This window comes from Mandrillus leucophaeus, unplaced genomic scaffold (genome assembly GCF_000951045.1).
Source record: "Mandrillus leucophaeus isolate KB7577 unplaced genomic scaffold, Mleu.le_1.0 Scaffold880, whole genome shotgun sequence".
NCBI classification, from domain to species: Eukaryota; Metazoa; Chordata; class Mammalia; order Primates; family Cercopithecidae; genus Mandrillus; species Mandrillus leucophaeus.
In genome coordinates, this window is record NW_012109586.1 from 1,274,608 (window position 1) to 1,294,067 (window position 19,460).

Consider the following 19,460-nt stretch of genomic DNA (forward strand, 5'->3'; position numbering starts at 1 on the left):
TTAATGTTCGGAAGAACAATATTTAAAGAGGAGTAGGTCAAGGAGAAGAAACTGAAAATAATTAAGAATACTTACTAATAAAAGCCCCAAACACAAGTCCAAAAGGCAGATCTATGCCTTGTTAACTTTTTCACCACCTAATCATCCAGCCAGGTTAGTGTTAATTTAGATAGCAGTTAGCTGCTTTATGTTCAGTTATACAAAAGAGAAAAAAAATAGCACATTTATACTCAGGAATAACTCCCCTTGAAAGCAGAGTCTACTTCTCTTGTGCTGCTTCTTTAGTTTCCAAAAATGAACAGAGGTCCTGGAGCAGAGCTGCTACTCAAGTATTTGAAGATTTCCTTTCTTCCTTATTTGTATTTTTCATAAAAGTTAAATTTGGTCATTTAGGGTTAGAAGATTTACCAGATAAAAATGCATGACCTCTCCTTAAATTTCAATTTCAAATAAACAATAGTTTCTTAGTATAAGTATGTGCCATGCAATATTTGGGATTTAATTACCCAAGAAACTCTCTCCTCCACCTTAACCAGGGCGCAAGGCGCCAATTGATTAGCTGGGCAAAGAGTCTGGCAATCCTTGTCCTTCATTCTCCTACTGGTTGGGACCTAGATTGCCAGTGCTCCCTCTCTTTCTCTTTTCCTTTTTCCTTTAATTATGGATTTTGTTTAATTTTTATTTTTTAATTTCATTTTTCCATAAGTTATTGTCATACGGGTGGTATGGTATTTGGTTACATGAGTAAGTTGTTTAGTGGTGATTTGTGAGACTTTGGTGCACGCATCACTCGAGCAGTATACACTGCATCATATTTGTAGTCTTATCCCTCGCCCCACTGGAAAACAATGTGGAGATTCCTTAAAGAACTAAAAGTAGAAATACCATTTGATATAGCAATCACACTACAGGGCATCTACTCAGAGGAAAAGAGGTCATTATGTGAAAAAGATACTTGCACACGCATGTTTATAGCAGCACAAGTCACAACTGCAAAATCGTAGAACCAACCCCAATGCCCATCAATCGAGTGGATAAAGAAACTGTGGTATATATATACTGCGGAATACTACAGAGTCATAAAAAGGAATGAACTAACAGCATTTGCAATGACCTGGATGAAACTGGAGACTATTATTCTAAGTGAAGTAACTCAGGAATGGAAAACCAAACATCATATGTTTTCACTGATATGTGGGAGCTAAGCTATGAGGATGCAAAGGCATAAGAAATTTTTTTTTAACATATACAAAGGCAACAGAGAATAATAAATTAAATATCCATGACTACTTTCCCTGCTTAAGAAAATGATCTTAGAGTCCATCTCCTCCAGACGGGACTCTACTCTTCCCCACATAAAACAACCAAGCATGTCTACACTATTAGGTTGGTGCAAAAGTAATTGCCATTTTTGGCACTGAATGTAATGGTAACTTTTCACCAACCTAATACTATATACTTCTACATATACATGTATTATACAACAGAGTAATTTTCAACTTTTATATAAATACACTTTCACAACTCTCTTCACTATGAGGTTTTATCCATGTTGAGGCAGTATCAATTTTGGTTTATTCATTTTTTTGTTGTATTTCTTTGTATATACCCACAATTATTCATTTGCTAATTTCCTATTGACAGACATCTGTCATTTCTTTTTTTTCCCCAATTATAAACAAGACTGCAATAAACAACCTTGGACACGTCTTCCTGTGCATTAGGTAACCAGAGTTTCTCTAGTATAAGTATCTTTCTCTAGTTAACTAATTTGCTAAATTGCTCTCCAAAGCACTTACACATATTTATGTTGGCAGCAGTGATAAATTTTAAGTCAGTCACGATACCATCAAGCATAACCTTTAACCCTGCCACTAGATTGGCAAGAAAAAAAGTTTAATTGTAGTATTTCTCTGGTTACTGGAGAGGCCGAAAATCTGTAATCTATAATGAGCTTCCACAGTAAGACAATGACAACCAATAATGGGATGAGCTAAGAATATGAGTAAGCAGCCCTCAAAGTAGAATCCCATACGACAAAAAACAAGCCATTATTTAATTAATTACCAGGAATTAAAAATTAATAGAAAAATGGCAGAACAATGGTCATTAATATTGACAATATTGAGGCAGAGATATTTTCCGGGATGGAGATACATATATACACACACATACCTCCTCTAAAAATTACTAGTCCTCAAATTCCTTCATGATAAAGACAGTTGTTGCTGAAAATGGCAGTATGCTTTTGACAATAGAGGGAAAGTAAATAGGGATAAAAAGACAACTTTCCTCAGCAAAAACAGCAATGAGGAAAGAAAACTTGTATGTAAACATGGGTGAACCATACAGCCAAGTAGGACACAAACTTGAAGCCAGAGAGCTTTGAATTAAGTCCTGGCTTTGTTATCTACTAGTAATGTGACCTTGGGCAAGTTATTAAGCTTTAAGGAGCCTGAATTTCTTTAGGGGTAAGAATAAAAAATAAGATTATTCCAATGGTCAGACATAATATAGGTACTACTAGTATCTACAATACTTGGCTCATATGCTGGTCAATAAATGGTAGCTACTATCATTATTATTCTATCATTATTATTAAAAATGACTTTTCTGTGAAACCAAAACTATCTTCTCTTTCAAAGGTATCTGCCATAATTTTCTAGAAATATTAGACTAAAACCAAATTACTCTTAGTGAAGAAAGTTAATTTTCAGAACAATTAAGTACTTCTTGTTTGATACTGGTATTATGTAAGCTTAAGACATAATTACTTGGCAAAACATCATAACCAAGTAGGATTTATTCCAGGTATATAAGGCTGGTTCAACACTCAAAAAATAATGTAATCAAATATATCAACAGGTTAAAGAGAAATATGATCATGTGAAACAATCAAGAACAAGCACTTGACAAAATCCAACACCCATGTATAATAAACTCTCAGCAAATTACAAACAGATGAGGATTACCTCAACCTGATAATGACCATGTATTAAAAACCTATAGCTAACATCATACTTAATGGTAAAAGTTTGAATCCTTTCTTCCTAAGACTGGGAACAAGAAAGGATGTCCTCTCTCACTGTTCTAATTCAGCATAACACTGGAAATTCTAGTCATTGCAAAAAAGCAAGGAAAGCAATAAAAGGCATACAGATTGGAAAGAAAAAAAAAGTCACTATTTGTGAAAAATGTAATGGTCTACATCAAAAGTCCTAAGGAATCTATTAAAAAACCTCCTAGAATAAGTGAGTTCAGCATAGACTATAAGATCAACACACAAAAGTCAATCACATTTCTATATATTAAAGTGTATATATGTAATCAATCACATATTCTATATGTAATGAATATGTGGGAAACCAAAACTTCAAAACACCATTTACAATTGTTCTAACAAATTAAATACTGGTATACACATTAAATAACTACATCATCTGTGTAGTTAGAGCTATAAAATGCTGATGAAAGTAATCAAACAAGAAATCAAATAAAAGGAGATATGAACCCTATTCAGAGATTGGAACACTCAATGTAGTGTTCCAATGCATGTCGATTCTCCCAAAATTTACCTACAGGTTTAATCAATTCCCATAAAAACTTAATTATCTAGTGAAAGACAGAAAATGATAAAAGTAGGCTAGGCACAGTGGCTGATGCCTGTGATGTCAGCACTTAGGGAGGCAGAGGTAGGAGGATGGCTTAAGGCCAGGAGTTCGCAACCAGTCTGGGCAACAAAGTAAGACCCCATCACTATCAAAAACAAAAACAAAAACAAAGCAACAAGCAATAAAACAAAACGAATACAAACCAATAGCATGTGTAATGACCGCAGGTTTTTGCTGATACTGAAATGCTTCTGTAGTACTTCTTGCACACTTCTATCTTCTGAGAGATACTAAGGGGGGGGGGGAAGACAAAATTGAGGAAAGATGTAGTTTAAAACCCAAATATAATCCTGTGCCTTACTGGTTGGTGTGCCTTATTAATGCTATCTAATATTAATTTATTATTAAATAGATGTTGGTCTTATTTGTAGAACACTAAAACCAAAATAAAGTTTCCAGTCTACTGATTTCCTTATCCTGTTCTTTACATTAATTCAATAAACACAATGATAAAACAATCCTTGCTAACCCCAAATTCCTACTTGAATAAAGGAAACTACAGTAATACCAGTGAAATGAACAAAATGCAGCACAAAAACACAAGCGCATGAGTTACTGTACCTAGGGAAACAAGGTAAAGCACTACAAATAATGCTTAAACTGGATGAGACAAGAGATTTAAAAAAGAAGGAAGAGCATTCCAGTTACAGGGAACAGCATGAGTAGTAGGAAAATTATCACATATTGGCAGAAAATGAGTAGTCACGTACTGGAGTTTCAGTTACTGGCAAAGTGAATGTACAAAAAGACAAAGGCAGAAAAACCTAATTGGAGGTAGCTGTCCAGACAAGAGGTAAGGAGGGTCTGAACTATCTGAGTGGTAATGAAGACAAAAGAGAATTAAGACACTTATAGGAGATATATCTGGTAGAGAATTAACTGGTAGCAGAAGAGAAGGAAGGGTTTGAAAGGTAGAAGATAAAAATCAAAGATAATCTATGGGAAACAAAATGGCCTGTGAAAAGTGAAATGTGCTCAAGAAATGAATCTTGGATTATCAATATTTAAGTAGTAGGTGGGAAAAGAGAAAAACTAAGAAAGTAAGAAAAATACCAAAGACTGGAAGAGAATCTAAGACACAGCAGAGATCTAGAAAACAAGGGAAGAAAGTTTTAAGAGAGAAGTGGGGTTCAACAATATGAACTACTTTGTAACATTAAGATATATTTGAGAAGAGGCTAATGGCTTTAGAAATTCAAAGGTCACCAGGGCCTTTTGAGAAAGCAACATCTAAAGAGGCAAGTGACTGCAGTATATTAGGGTTGAATGGAAGGTGAGGCACATTGGCATTGAAGAAAGGATTAGATGAAAAGAGAGTAAATTCAGAGGTAGCAGAGCCAAGAAAGGCCTGGAAAAGATCGACATAATTTTTCAAAAATTATCTGCATGGAATAAGAATTCTTTTTTCTTAAAAAAACAAACAAAAAAACCCCAGAAGACTAAGCATTTCTGTATTTTCTAGAGCTGAATTACATGTCTTTACTTTGTCCACTCTAAGAAGACCAGATTCAGAAGTAAGTTCTAGTCTACTGGAATGAAATTTTATACTCTCAGGAAACATATTATTAATTATAGTTCCCACTCCCTTGCTATTGTTTCTAGTCTTTGTATTTTAAAGGACTTCTGGTTACTATATATATCTTTTTCTATCACAAACAGGGTAGAATTTCCTTGGAAGTACACAGGGTGAACATAAAAAAAAATAACTTCTGGAAATTAAAATTTGTTTAGCTTTTCCACAGTTTTAAAATTGAAATATGGAAGATATGTGGCTAAATATCACAGGCAAACTATAGTCTTTGCTTCTGTAATCTGTAACTTGTAAAAGTTGATGTGGTAAAATCGGAGCACTTAGGAAAACTAAAGAAAATCCACCTGGGACAAAATTGATTTAAGAAATTTTCTCTGCAAGAATCAATTATTTTTAAAACCTGTATTTGCCTCTTTTTGACATGATGCTTCAAAGGTTAATCTTCTATACTCCATCTTCCTACTTTATCTTTTTATTATTAGTGGTTTGACTCCAGTCCCCCCTCTTTCTAAAAGCTATCACCTTCTTGCTTCTATAATTACTTACTCTGCTTTTTAAAATGCCTACCTTATCTACATGAGCCATTTAAACAAAAAAAAAATTGTCTAACATCGTTTATTATATTTTTAAATCCATCTTGATTCAAACACTATACCCTATTTGAGGATAAGGCTATTATCAACAACCACATGAGCTACAGTACTTTGGTAGATTTCATTTGAGGAGAATAAGGTATGATTCTTTTAAATGTTCTTTTTAAAGGATCTCTCTTATACTGCCATGCTAAGATAGAGTCTACTCTGCTTACTTATTTGACTCATTTGAAGTAGGGCTAAAACAAACCTTCAAATTAGGCAGGATATTAAGGTTCCATCTTATCCTGAAGATATTTTGTGGATGAGATTCCATGTGTGACCTGTTATCTGTATCACTGCTATTGGCTTAATCTTGCCATTAAAAATAACTTCCTGGATAATCAGCACTAAGAGAAAGAATAGCTCCCTTAATGCAGCTACCACCCTACTCCACAAGGCAGGGACTCTGACCATGGTGCTGACAGATTTTTCAAGTGAAGCTCATTTTATTCACATACCAAAGAGAGGCATAAGATAATCAAGATAGGGGAAGAAAATATTAGAACTCAGAGACACAAACACCAGTGATGCTGCTTCTACTTAATGAAATGGACTATTAAGACTGTCAAAAAGATGACAGGATAGTGCTCACATTCAGGGGATTTAAGGTCTGCAACAAAAGTCCAGAAAGTAGAGTAGTTACACTATTAACATATAGTTACCATTTCCTAAGTCATGCAGAGTTATACTTCTTCACCAGTAACTCCCAGCATCCTCTTTATTTACAGCCCCACTTTGAGATGCTCAGAATGCAATACAGTTGGGAAGGACGGTGGATGGAAAATGGCACAATGCAACCTGGACCATGTAGTTACCTTAGGAAGATTAAGTGTGAGCAGGTATGGAAAAAATAAGAGCCCATGTAAAGTACAGAAATTTAAATACTATGAAAGACTACATTTGCATCTCTAAAACAGCCAGAAAAATATACTGGTGGAATAAGACAATCAGTTCAGGAGTTGTAGAAGATGAAAGTCTGTGAAGCACTAAAAAGTAGATCTAAAAGCTGAAGATCCAGAGGTCTGGTCCATACCAGACCCCGGTAAGAGGGGACAATGTGGGAGTACCAACTACAAAGAAAGTGCTCCTATAGATGGAATCCTATAATTAGAAATAGTATCAAAGACACTTGGCTCAGGTAATTGAACTATCCAAGTCTCAGGAATGATTAATTTGAGTGGAAGGGAGGATCCATACCTAATTATATCAAGGCATAGTATCTGAATTTTAAAGATAATGTGAGCTATTTTTACATACAATTATGTATAGTTGTATTAAGAAAAAGAACAAGGAATTATCAGTCATAACAATGGGAAAAAGTAATATAAACATATGTAGGCTTTGAGTCCTTTACGTAAAAACAATATATTTAGCATGCATGTAAACTCTGCAATGTTATAGACCAAATAATTACTCCATAGTAGAAGGAAGGAGAATTGATATAGTCTTATGGGAAACTTCCACTGTTTATCATGTATTTTTTTGCACTGATTACATTTTGTTCAATAAACTTTTACGACTTTTTTAAAAAATGAAATGTGTCAAAATTAATAGTGCTTACATGAGCAGACTATATTTTATAATCAAAACAATAATCATTTAAAGAACAAACTAAATGCAAAATGCTTCCAATTTAGTATTAGTATGTAAGAATTCATGGTAAAAACACAATCTACTTGAGGTCAGGTGTGGTGGCTCACGCCTGTAATCCCAGCACTTTGGGTGGCTGAGGCAGGTGGATGACAAGGTCAGGAGATCGAGACCATTCTGGCTAACGCATGAAACCCCGTCTCTACTAAAAATACAAAAAATTAGCTGGGCGTGGTGGCAGGCTCCTGTAGTCCCAGCTACTCAGGAGGCTGAGGCAGGAGAATGGCGTGAACCTGGGAGGCGGAGCTTGCAGTGAGCCGAGATTACGCCACTGCACCCCAGCCTGGGCAACAGAGCAAGACTCCATCTCAAAAAAAAAAAAAAAAAATACAATCTACCACTACTGCTTTAAAATAAAACAATCTTTTTTATAGAGTCACTGAATATAGACTGTGTAATTCTATTCAAAGATCTAATTATCCTTACCAGTATTTTAATATTATCAATCAATTTTTCCCAATTCCTTCAGAGCCAGGGACTCCATATTATCTTCCACTCTCACGAGGCCAATATTTTTTGAGATTCTACCATAAGGGACTTATTCATTAACAATGTTTTTCAATTATGTTATTAAATACACATACACATGCATACTTCCTCCTTTCTCTTTGCCAACTGAAGCTTCTTGACAGCATAAGATTAAAATGCTAGTGTGTTGAGAATATTTTAAGCACAGGTAAATTTGTAGTCTCAAAGGTGTGGCAAATCTTTAAAACAACATATGAACCTGCCTTTGTATCTAAGATTCTCAGGTCTCCAGGGACCGAGAGATGTGATCACCTAATAGATAATATAACCGGAGGTGCCACAGTCTGTGCTGCCTCTTAAGGCCCAACAAAGTAAAAGCTGAAATTGCTAATGAAAACTGGAAGAAAAAAAATCCACACAGAATAGGTATGAATCACTAACATTTATTTATCATTATTTACTATTTATTATTATTGCTAAATATGTAAAATATAAAAGTAAATTATGCAAATTCACTAATAAAATTATCTGAAATATAAACCACATATAGATAAAACTAAAGCCTCATTAAAGTTTACTTCAAACTAATAACATAAATCCCAAAGCTTAACTGTAATGTTCTTTTGAGATAGAACTTAGCAGATATGACATTTCAACTGTTACAAGAAAATTTTAAAAAAGCATATAATTTGTATTCCTGTAGCTTTATCCCTCAGCAATATTAGAAACTGTGTTAATCTACTAATTTCTAAAATTTGTGTTTTAATTGCTTTAAATCATATAGCAAGGAACATTTAGTTTTATTGCCTTTAAGTTACCTGAACATTTTCATTCCACTTCTCAGCAAAAAGCTTGTCTGGAAATTCTGCAGGTAGAGATAACTGTTCTTTAAATATTTTAACATACTGTGGAAAACCAAATGAATTCATTAAGTGTATCTGCCGGTGAGAAAATCTTGACTTCACTCTTTTTTCTAAGAGTTCCAAAATATCCTTAAAAACAAACAGAAATCTCTATAAGCAAGATGAATGTTTAAAAAAAAAAAAAACTGTACCAATATTAGAGATATAAGTAAACTATCACCTATAATTAGTAATGTTTAGTCTATAACACATAATTAAACATTTAAAACATTTCATGCAAACTAAATAATCCCCCTCCAGGCAACTGCTGGCCTGGTGATGTCATGCCTTTTTCCTACCATGTTACTCTCAGCTAATCTGTAACATTCCAAGACCCAATACGATTGTTTAAAAAAACTGACTATATTAAATAGCTATATGTCACAGTAACAACAAGAGTGTCAGTAAGGAATTCTGTACATTCTATGAAGAACTGAGATTAAAAAATTAATAGCATGATAGGTAGCAGAAACCAACTTTAGGAGAGGAAAGTGCCAGAAATGCTACATGGCATTTGTAAGTTATCTTCCGGCTTTTTATTTTTTATTTTTATTTTTTATAGTAATGCTTTTAGACTTTATTTGTATTTGTACTATTTTTCCTTAGGAAGAAATCAGGAATCAAATTTACCATCAAAGAACACTAAAAACCAAAGGATAACTAATATGTACTGCTTGCAAGGACATACGAAGTGTTCTTAAATGAAGAAAATACTTCCACAAAACTGATAGGCATTCAAACTATCCAAGATATCAAAAGCACAATAGGTAAGTTGTCTTCCTAAGTCACATAAATTGCAGGAACTGTCATTCCTAAATCTCTTTTTAATATTGAACTTGAGGAATTTTTCAAAATATATTATAGTACACAGTATAATGTATATAATATATATAATTTATATATGTATATATACATCTACATATATAGTATAGTATAATATATATTATTTAAGTTACACTCCAAGGTATACAACCAAGACAAATGAAACCAGGTAACTACAAAAAAAGTGTATGTGAATGTTTGCAGCAGTACTATTTTTAATAGCTTCAGAAATGTAAACAACCCAAATGTCCATCAACTGATGAATGGATAAACAAAGTGTGGTATATCTATACAACAGAATATTATTTGGCAATAGAAAGGAATAAAGGGCTGATATATGCTGTAACACAGATCAACCCTGAAAACATGTTAAAGAAGCCAGTCACACAAAACTATACGTTGTATGATTCAAAAATTACTATACAGTCAGAAAGTGGATTAGTAGATTAGTGGTTGCATAGGGCTGTGGAGGGAACAGGGGATTTGGGGTGACTGCTAAAAGGTATGTGGCTCTTAAATTGTGGTGATAAATGCACAACTCTGTAAATAAAAACCCTGTTAACTGTATAATTTAAATGAGTGAACTGTATGGTATAAATTACATCTCAATAAAGCTGTTTTAAAAAGCCCCCACCCCCAAATATGAACATGATGTCACTGTTGTTTACATTTCTTAAGCTATTAAAAATAATACCACTACAAACATTCACATACACTTTTTTTGTAGTTACCTGGTTTCATTTGTCTTGGTTGTATACCTTGGAGCGTAACTTAAATAATACATATTATTTAAGGAATTACAGCTAATATAACAATTATATTAGGGAAATATATTTTTAGAGAGCCCTTATTTCCTAAAAATACATTCTAAAACACTTACTGATAAAATGATATAATGCCTAGTTTTTGCCTCAGAATAATACAGGAATTAAGGGAGATGTTGAGGATAAATAAAACTAGTCTGTAGTAATTGAATCTTGGCAAGGAGTGGAGAAGGGAATTCAGGGCTTATTATTTATTCTTTCTTATGTATATTGTTAAAATGTTATAGAATAAAGTTTTTTAAAAGGGGAGTAGTTTAAGCCCAGAACTATACATTTCAACATCTAGCAAGATGACTCTCATAATACCTAGGTCAAGAAATCATGATATAGAGGAAAGAATTCAAGTGATCAAAATGGGATCATGGTTAGTCTGGGAAGGAGGACAAGAAAGACTAACAGCCTGAGGTAGGAGGCACGAGGGTGAATAAAAAATTTTGAATGTTTTTACGAGGTCAAAGAAAAGTATAGTGCCAGCATGAGAATTAAAAGAGAAGAAAGGTTATATTCAGAGATTCAGATATTGCACATTTATTTTCTATTAAGAAAGAGTTCTAGGTCACCCATATAGGTAGACAGTAGAAGTAATATCAATACAAGCAACAATTAAGACCCTAAATTTGGGAATGAAAAGAGATGGAAGTAAATAATGTCTTTGTAGTAGGCAGTAATGACAGAAGTTGGCAATGTGGGCATAAAGGAACTAGTAAAAAAAAACCAAAAAACAAAAATGGAATTACTCCCAATGGGGAAGAAGATGCTTGCTGGCAAAGTCACTACTCCCTCTATATATCTCTCCCTATAAACATGGATACACAGATAAAATTATACTTGAGGCCAGGCGCAGTGGCTCACACCTGTAATCCCAGCACTTTGGGAGGCCGAGGGGGGCGGATCACAAGGTCAGGAGTTTTGAGAGCAGCCTGGACAACATGGTGAAACCCCGTCCCTACCAAAACTACAAAAATTAGCCAGGCATGGTGGTGTGTGGCTGTAATCCCAGCTAGTCGGGAGGCTAAGGCAGGAGAATTGCTTGAACCCGGAAGGTGGAGGTTGCAGTGAGCTGAGATCATGCCATTGCACTTCAGCCTTGGCGACAGAGCAAGACTCCATCTCAAAAAAAAAAGAAAAAAAAAGAAAGAAAGAAAGAAAGAAAAAAGATTACACTTGAAAGAACTACACAGTTGGAGAATTATATATATACACAATAAAAAAAGAACATCTGATAACACTGCTAAGAAGTTACTGACATTTTATTTGGTTCTTCATCGGGTCAACAACACTTGCCACAGCCGCTTCCACCCAAAGGAAGATTTTTTGTTTTTTTTTTTTTTGGCAAGAAGGAGGGTACTTCTTTGATCCTTGTCATAGCCTGCTGCTTTTGGCAAGGAGGAATAAAGATATGTGGAGCACCAGCCAGTGATGTATGAGGGGAGTTTATACTAAAGCCATACATCATAAGCTCTAGAGCACAGGGAAAAGAGGGGCAAATGACAGTGACTCTATAGAGAAACAGCACTGGAAGGAGGACTGTTAAAATATGAATTAGTAAAAAGTTTCACTTTTCTGAAAAAGAAAAAGGGCTGTACGAAAGGAGATGTGAATGTATACATGTGCCTGAATATGTCTGTGGAGAATGGAGGGGGAAGAGGATGGCAAGCAAGCTATGGAGACACCAGTTATAGCATGAGAAAAGAGATAACTGTGCTATGGTATGGACGTGGTTTGTCCCCACCAAATCTCATGTTGAAATTTAATTGCCAGTGCAACAGTGGGAGGTCACTGGAGTGGACCCTCATGAATAGATTTAATGCCCTCTTACTGGCCTGAGTTCTTGTTCTCATGGGGATAGATTAGTTCTTGAGACAGCGAGTTGTTATAAATTGAGGTTCCAACTCCCATCTGGTTCGTTTTTACACATATCTGCTCCCCATTTGACCTTCCACCATGTCATGCAGCATGAAAGCCCTTGCAACAAATCCAGTGCCATGCCCTTGAATTTCTCAGCCTGCACAGCTGTGAGATAAATAAACCTCTTTTCTTTAAAAATTACCCGTCTCAGGTATTATGTTATAGCAACACAAAATGGGCCAAGGCACTCTTCAATGCCAGTTTATCTGAATTCAGTAAGGAAGTTCATGCTACAAGTATGTAAGAAGGTAAACACAAAAAGGCCTGTATAGCTGTCCAAAGGTACACATGGTTCAATATGTACAGAGCCTTCACAAAGCAAAGTGATAGTGATATTGAGACTATAGTTAAAATCATTCTAAAATATCCCATGGAATGAAAAAGCCACTATCTACTGTCAGTGCTTGGTAGAATCTCTTCCATTTCTGGAGACGTGTACTTTGAAAGTTGGAATAGTATTATTTAGAGTTGATTTCAATCCTGTTCAAAATATGGAAAAAAAATCTTACAACAAAAACTATTACCAAGTTTTCTCAAATACTGGTGGGATTACTTAACTGCCTCATTACTTGATAATGTAGAAATTATATTTATTAGCATAATCTGATTTCACACTTTTTTCTTCAGTGATTTCACTGGGGGGAGGGAGGTATTCATTAATGGGCTAAGGTAACCATTAACCTGTTTTCCTAAATTTGAACTGAAAAGCAGGATAAATACACCAGGCACTGTTGAAACAAAATTTTTAAAATGCCTAATATAATGACCTAAATAAGTGAAAAAAGACTAGTAGTGTCAGCAATTAAGCTTGAATTTTAAAATATTATAATCAACTTTTTTAATGAAGAAAAAGACTTACCAATCTACATGTAAGGCCAATAACTGCTATTGGGGTCTGGGCAGACTGAGAAATGTCAAAAAGATTATAGAGAAGTGTTTGGTTTTTATGATGAGCAAAAAGATCAAATTCATCTAATATGAAGATCACTGGGCAACTGCTAGTTCGGTCACCTAAGATAAAATAAGAGCATTACATTATCAAGAAATTATATCCACCTTTCCTAAATTTCCAAACTATTTACTGTATTTCAGTTTTTAAAACTCAATTCTACAAACATACTGATAGCCTACTTTGGGTAGGGGATTTACTGATGCATATATATTCATTCAACAGAAAAAAATTATTCAAAGGACAAAGACAGCCCCGACTGCTCTCAAGAAGTTCAGTCTAGGCTGGGCGTGGTGGCTCACACCTGTAATCCTAGCACTTTGGGAGGCCGAGGCGGGTGGATCACCTGAGGTTGGGAGTTCGAGACCAGCCTGACCAACATGGAGAAATCCCATCTCTACTAAAAACACAAAATTAGCTGGGTGTGGTGGTGCATGCCTGTAATCCCAGCTACTCGGGAGGCTGAGGTAGGAGAATTGCTTGAATTCGGGAGGCAGAGGTTGTGGTGAGCCAAGATCGTGCCACTGCACTCCAGCCTCGGCAACGAGAGTGAAACTCCATCTCAAAAAAATGGTTCAGTCTAGGCCGGGCATGGTGGCTCATGCCTGTAATCCCAGAACTTTGGGAGGCTGAGGTGGGTGGATCACCTAAGGTCATGGGTTTGTGACTAGCCTGGCCAACATAGTAAAACCCCATTTCTGCTAAAAAAAAAAAAAAAAATTGCTACTTGGGAGGCTGAGGTAGGAGAATCTCTTGAACTGGGGAGGCAGAGGTTGCAGTGAGTCAAGATCACACCACTGCATTCTAGCCTGGGCAACAAGAGTGAAACTCCGTCTCCAAAAAATAAAAAGTTCAGTCTAGTTCCTAGACTCTAGTAGAGTTTGTTGTTGAGAAATGTCAAAAATCATTTAAATTACTAAAGACTATTATTTTTATAATTATGTGAACATAATTCTTATTTAATGATTATAAAATTGAGAAAGAGTTTTCTATATCTGCACAGAATGAAAACACTTTAGGATTAAAACATAAGAGGAGTTATTAATTAATGAACAAAACTAATGCTTTAAAAGAGAGTTGTTTAGTAGAAATACAAGGTACATTTCTTGTAGAAATACTTGTTATAAACAAACTTTTAGATTATAAAGTTCAACTAAAGTCACTTAAACTCCCTTTATGCACAACTTTTAGCATTTCAACTACAATGCTTTTCATTGGGAAAGTTCCACATCACCCTCTGGTTACATTTTTCTCACTTCAATGATGGAAACAACTTTAGTAAAAGAATCCCTTTTACCTTAGGCTTAATGCCTTTACATTTGTGTTAAAAGGTAAAACAAATATCTGATAAAAGAAAGACTTATTTCACACAAATAAATACAGTAGCCTAAATGATTTAATACTGGTATAAAACCAAAAGGATTACTCAAAAGTCTAGAAAGAGACCTATGTACTAATACAGAATTTTAGTATTTGATAAAACATTGCATTATACATCAGTGGGGAAAATTAGTCTATTCAAAGTTAGATCCCTACTTTACAGGTAAAATCAGAATAAATTCCAAACAAATTATAAATTATAAATATATATATTAAATAAAAAGATCAATGTTTTTATAATCTGAAGGAGAGAAAAAACTTTCTAGATAAACTTAACTACGTGGAAAACGTAAAACTTTAGATCATCAGAAAAGTCCAAACCAAACTTAAGGGGAGAGAAAAATAAAACACAAAAATTCCGATAAATAAATATAAGATAAACATTACCACAACAGGTCAAAGACCCAACAGGAAATACAGTCGTGTGTCCCTTAATGACAGAGATACGTTCTGAGAAATGTATTGTTTAGTGATTGCATCATTGTACAAGCATCCTAAGAGTGTACTTACGCAAGCCTAACTGGTGTAGCCTACTAGACACCTAGGCTGTATGGCATAGCCTATCACTCCTAGGTTATGAACCTATGAGCATGTGATAGTGTAGGCAACTGTAACACAATGGAAAGTATTTGTGTATCTAAACATATCTAAACACAGGAAATGTACAGTAAAAATATGGTTTTATAATCTAATAGGACCACTGTCACATATGTGGTCTATCATTGAATTAAAGGTTGTTATGTGGCACATGACTGTACATAAACCAGGAAATTTCAAAGGTCAATAAAAATATGAAATGACAAGCATCACCACTAACAGAATTATGCAAATTAAACAAAGAACAAAATTATTCAAATTAAACTAAGAGATGAAAGTTTTTCTATTATATGGGCAAACATAAAAATAATTGTTTTTGAGGTTGTGAAGAAAAAGGTATTATCAAATATTTTTACAAAGTAAACCTTTAGTTTTTAAATGTCTTTTAAAGACGGTGCCTTTCAACCCAGAATTCTACCCACAGAAATTTATTCCAGGAAATATCTGGATGATCATCTAAGTATCTCTTCTTAATTATAAAAAATTAGAAACAAAAGTCCATAATTGGTGATTAATAAATAGCACCTTATAAAACAAGATGAGAACCATAAAAATGATGCAGACCAAAATTTGCTGATTACAAAATGATAGGTAAAATTTTATTGTAAAAAGTTACATTTATCTCCATCAATAATATACTGATATAAACATCATCAGTATATACAGTATATTATACTGTATATATTATTGAATAAAGAAACCAAATGCTAATTGAGATAATCACTGTTATAGTGGTGGGAATACAGTGATCATTCTTTTTAATGTTTCTGTATTTTGAGAGTTTTTCTTTTGGCAAAAGCTTGTATTACCTTTATAATCAAGGAAAAATAAAAGTTAAAACATATCTTCTGAAATGGCTGAATATGTTAATATTTACCTTTTTTTAAAGCTTCCAGAAGAAATGAAAGGTTTTCAGCAAAGCTTCCCTGAACAACAAAATGAGATAAAATGATTAAAAGTTTAGTGAAATAAAGAATAAAAGAGGGCTGATCCTCAGATTTTATATAAACACTGTATATCTTCTAGTTATTAGAGTCACTGCCCAGACTTTGCTGAGAGTCTCTATACTTCCTATCTAAAACTTAAATACTTAAGCAAAGATGGCACAACACTGAAAATGGCAATTACAGTGTCATGCTTGAAATTTTATTTCAAGCAATTATTTTAATTACAATGTCATGCTAGAAATTTGAAGGTAGTTTTGTAGAGTTGCCATATTCTAAATATTGTTTGAGACCTAGAAATGGATTCTATTTTGTGTCTTCAAACACACTGGGGTCTTGCAAGTCTCAAATTAATTTGTACTGGTAAAGAAATAACCATGAATTTAAATGAGATACAAAAACAAAAGGCTTTTTTGAAACATTAGATACTATAACAGTGTTTGTCTATTCAAGAGTATGCTGAAGAAGTTTTTTATTTTTATTTACTTATTTTTTTTGAGACAGAGTATCGCTCTGTCGCCTAGGCTGGAGTGAAGTGGTGCGATCTCCGCTCGCTGCAAGCTCCGCCTCCCGGGTTCACGCCATTCTCCTGCCTCAGCCTCCCGAGTAGCTGGGACTACAGGCGCCCGCCACCATGCCCGGCTAATTTTTTGTATTTTTTAGTAGAGACGGGATTTCACCGTGTTAGCCAGGATGGCCTCAGTATCCTGACCTCGTGATCCACCCGCCTCGGCATCCCAAAGTGCTGGGATTACAGGTGTGAGCCACTGCGCCCGGCCAAGAGTATACTGAAGAGTTTATGTATATCATACCATGTTTGGCTATGTTTACTTGTAATATAGCCAAAACGTTTTTGGATACAATTAAATATTCTTGATGAAACTTAACGTAGTAGATGCCTTATCCAGGTGCTTCAGATTGTGGGTAGAAGCCCCATTAAAATATTTTTTTCATTAAAGTTATTAATTTTTATTTCATTCAGAGTTCATAATTAAAAGAAACAGCCAACTTTAAATTTTAGGAGAGATAAAGGAGAAAAGAAACGCACTTATTCGTTCTCCAGTTGAGAGATCTAACATAAAAATAGCGTACAGTTTTTTAAACTTTCACATATTGTGATGTTGTTATGCTATTTCCAAGGTAGGCAGACCAAGAGGTGTTATCCATAATTTACCATAATATAACAAATCCTCAAAGAGACAATCTGTTGGGAAATCAGTGGTCAGTTACTCAAAGGTAGTTTGTCTTTCAGGCTTTTTGTTTAAAAGATTTTATATCTGATACTAAATATATACTTCCTTTTTTTTTTTGTTTTTTTGAGACGGAGTCTCGCTCTGTGGTCGCCCAGGCTGGAGTGCAGTGGCGTGATCTTGGCTCACTGCAAGCTCCGCCGCCTCCCAGGTTCACGCCATTCTCCTGCCTCAGCCTCCCTAGAAGCTGTAACTACAGGCGCCCGCCACCACGCCCGGCTAATTTTTTTGTATTTTTAGTAGAGACGAGGTTTCACCGTGTTCGCCAGGATGGTCTCGATCTCCTGACCTCATGATCCGTCCACCTCAGCCTCCCAAAGTACTGGGATTACAGGTGTGAGCCACCGTGCCCGGCTCTAAGTATATACTTCTATAAATATGTATTTGTGCATGTATAATATACATATATATGTCTGCTTATATCAGACCAGAAAAGCTGTGGGTTGCATTAAGTGACTTAGGTTCTTATAATGTCTAGCCTCTGCCATTTTATGACCTTTGGCAACCTAATTATGCTCTCTGAGAAGAAACCAAATGTATATAATGAAATAATTAAACTAATAATTTCTATACCAGTATTTCTCTATTCAAGAGTATATTGAAGAATTTATGTATATCATATCCATGTATGGCTATGCTTACTTGGAAAGCCAAAACATTTTTGGATACAACTTAAACTAATAATCTCTATATGTGATGATAATAGCGAAGATTAGAACAGAATGATAAAAAATTGTGTTTATCATTTCACATAAAACCAATATGAATATGTAACATTTAAAAATGTCAGAAACACCTATCCAGATCAACTGGGAACCAAAAGCCAAACTGAGCATACTTAATAGGAACTGTCTTTGGCTCAGTATATGCCACTAGCTTCAACATCACATTTAAACAGGAGGTAGAATATTAGATTTATAGAAGGGGCATTTTGAAATTACACTTCAAAGACCTATAGACTATGGAAGGGACAAATTTACTCAACCTTTTAGATTATTAGATTAGTATTTTTATTATGTTAATATTTTCACAGATTAATATATTTATTATATTAATTTATAAATTGTATAATCTATAATTATATATAATCTATTACATAATTATATAGATTTATAGATTAATTTTCTAGATTACTGTTAATAGTAATCTATATTTTATAGATTAATTTTCTAGATTATTTTATAATTAATAATAATTTTATAGATTAATTATTAAAGAAAACTCATAAATGCTAGGAGTCTTACACAACTATGGCGGTATCATTGCAGCACAAAGCACACAGTTCAGAAATTAGAGTAGTGCCACTGCATGGTCACCAGTAACCAGAAAATGAAGTTGGAATGTATATAATCCACTCCAACTGCATAAGCAGTATGAGGCTAGGTAATTTCATCATGAAAATTCAGGTAGCTGCAAAATTAAATTATCATGTTTTCCTTAGGCCCTATATATTAAGTGAAAGGTAAAAGTTTAAAACATTTCGAGTCAGTTTCTTTTACTGATGTTCACTGTCCTGAGACTATAAGATATGATAATCTATGAATAAATTTCTGAAAACAGAGTAAGGTAACTGACATTTGTACAGCACATTACCATCCAGCAAATTATTTTTTAAGTTAAATGATGTGTAATGTTTTCTTTCTTCTTCAAAATAATCCTGTGAAGTATGGATAATAAAATAATGCCCAATTAACATGTAAAGAATCTGAATTCAGAGATACTTGTTAGCTCTGGATTATCAGGTAGTCAAAGGGTTGTAAGGCATGACTGAAACCCACCTATTGCAGCTTCAAATTTAGCACATTTTCTACTATAGACAGCTACTCAAGTCTCAAAAAAGTAGAAATAGGCTGCTGGAACATGGTATTTTAAAAAATGTGTTAATCTATCTCCAGAGATAGAGAACCAAAGTATTCACCTTACAGAAAA

The 19,460-nt window shown here is 34.4% G+C and overlaps 1 protein-coding gene across 4 annotated transcripts in view; it reads right to left on the reverse strand.

Annotated features, from left to right (window-relative positions):
- The window catches only part of ORC4 (origin recognition complex, subunit 4), a 96,228-nt gene that overhangs the window by 4,302 nt on the left and 72,466 nt on the right, over window positions 1-19,460 (reverse strand). For all 4 annotated transcript variants that reach the window (XM_011969313.1, XM_011969314.1, XM_011969312.1 and 1 more), the window contains 4 exons: window positions 16,215-16,263; window positions 13,271-13,422; window positions 8,774-8,947; window positions 3,815-3,901 (listed from right to left, as the gene is read on the reverse strand). In XM_011969313.1, the coding sequence (XP_011824703.1) occupies window positions 3,815-3,901; window positions 8,774-8,947; window positions 13,271-13,422; window positions 16,215-16,263 (462 nt within the window). The remainder of the gene's footprint in view (window positions 1-3,814; window positions 3,902-8,773; window positions 8,948-13,270; window positions 13,423-16,214; window positions 16,264-19,460) is intronic.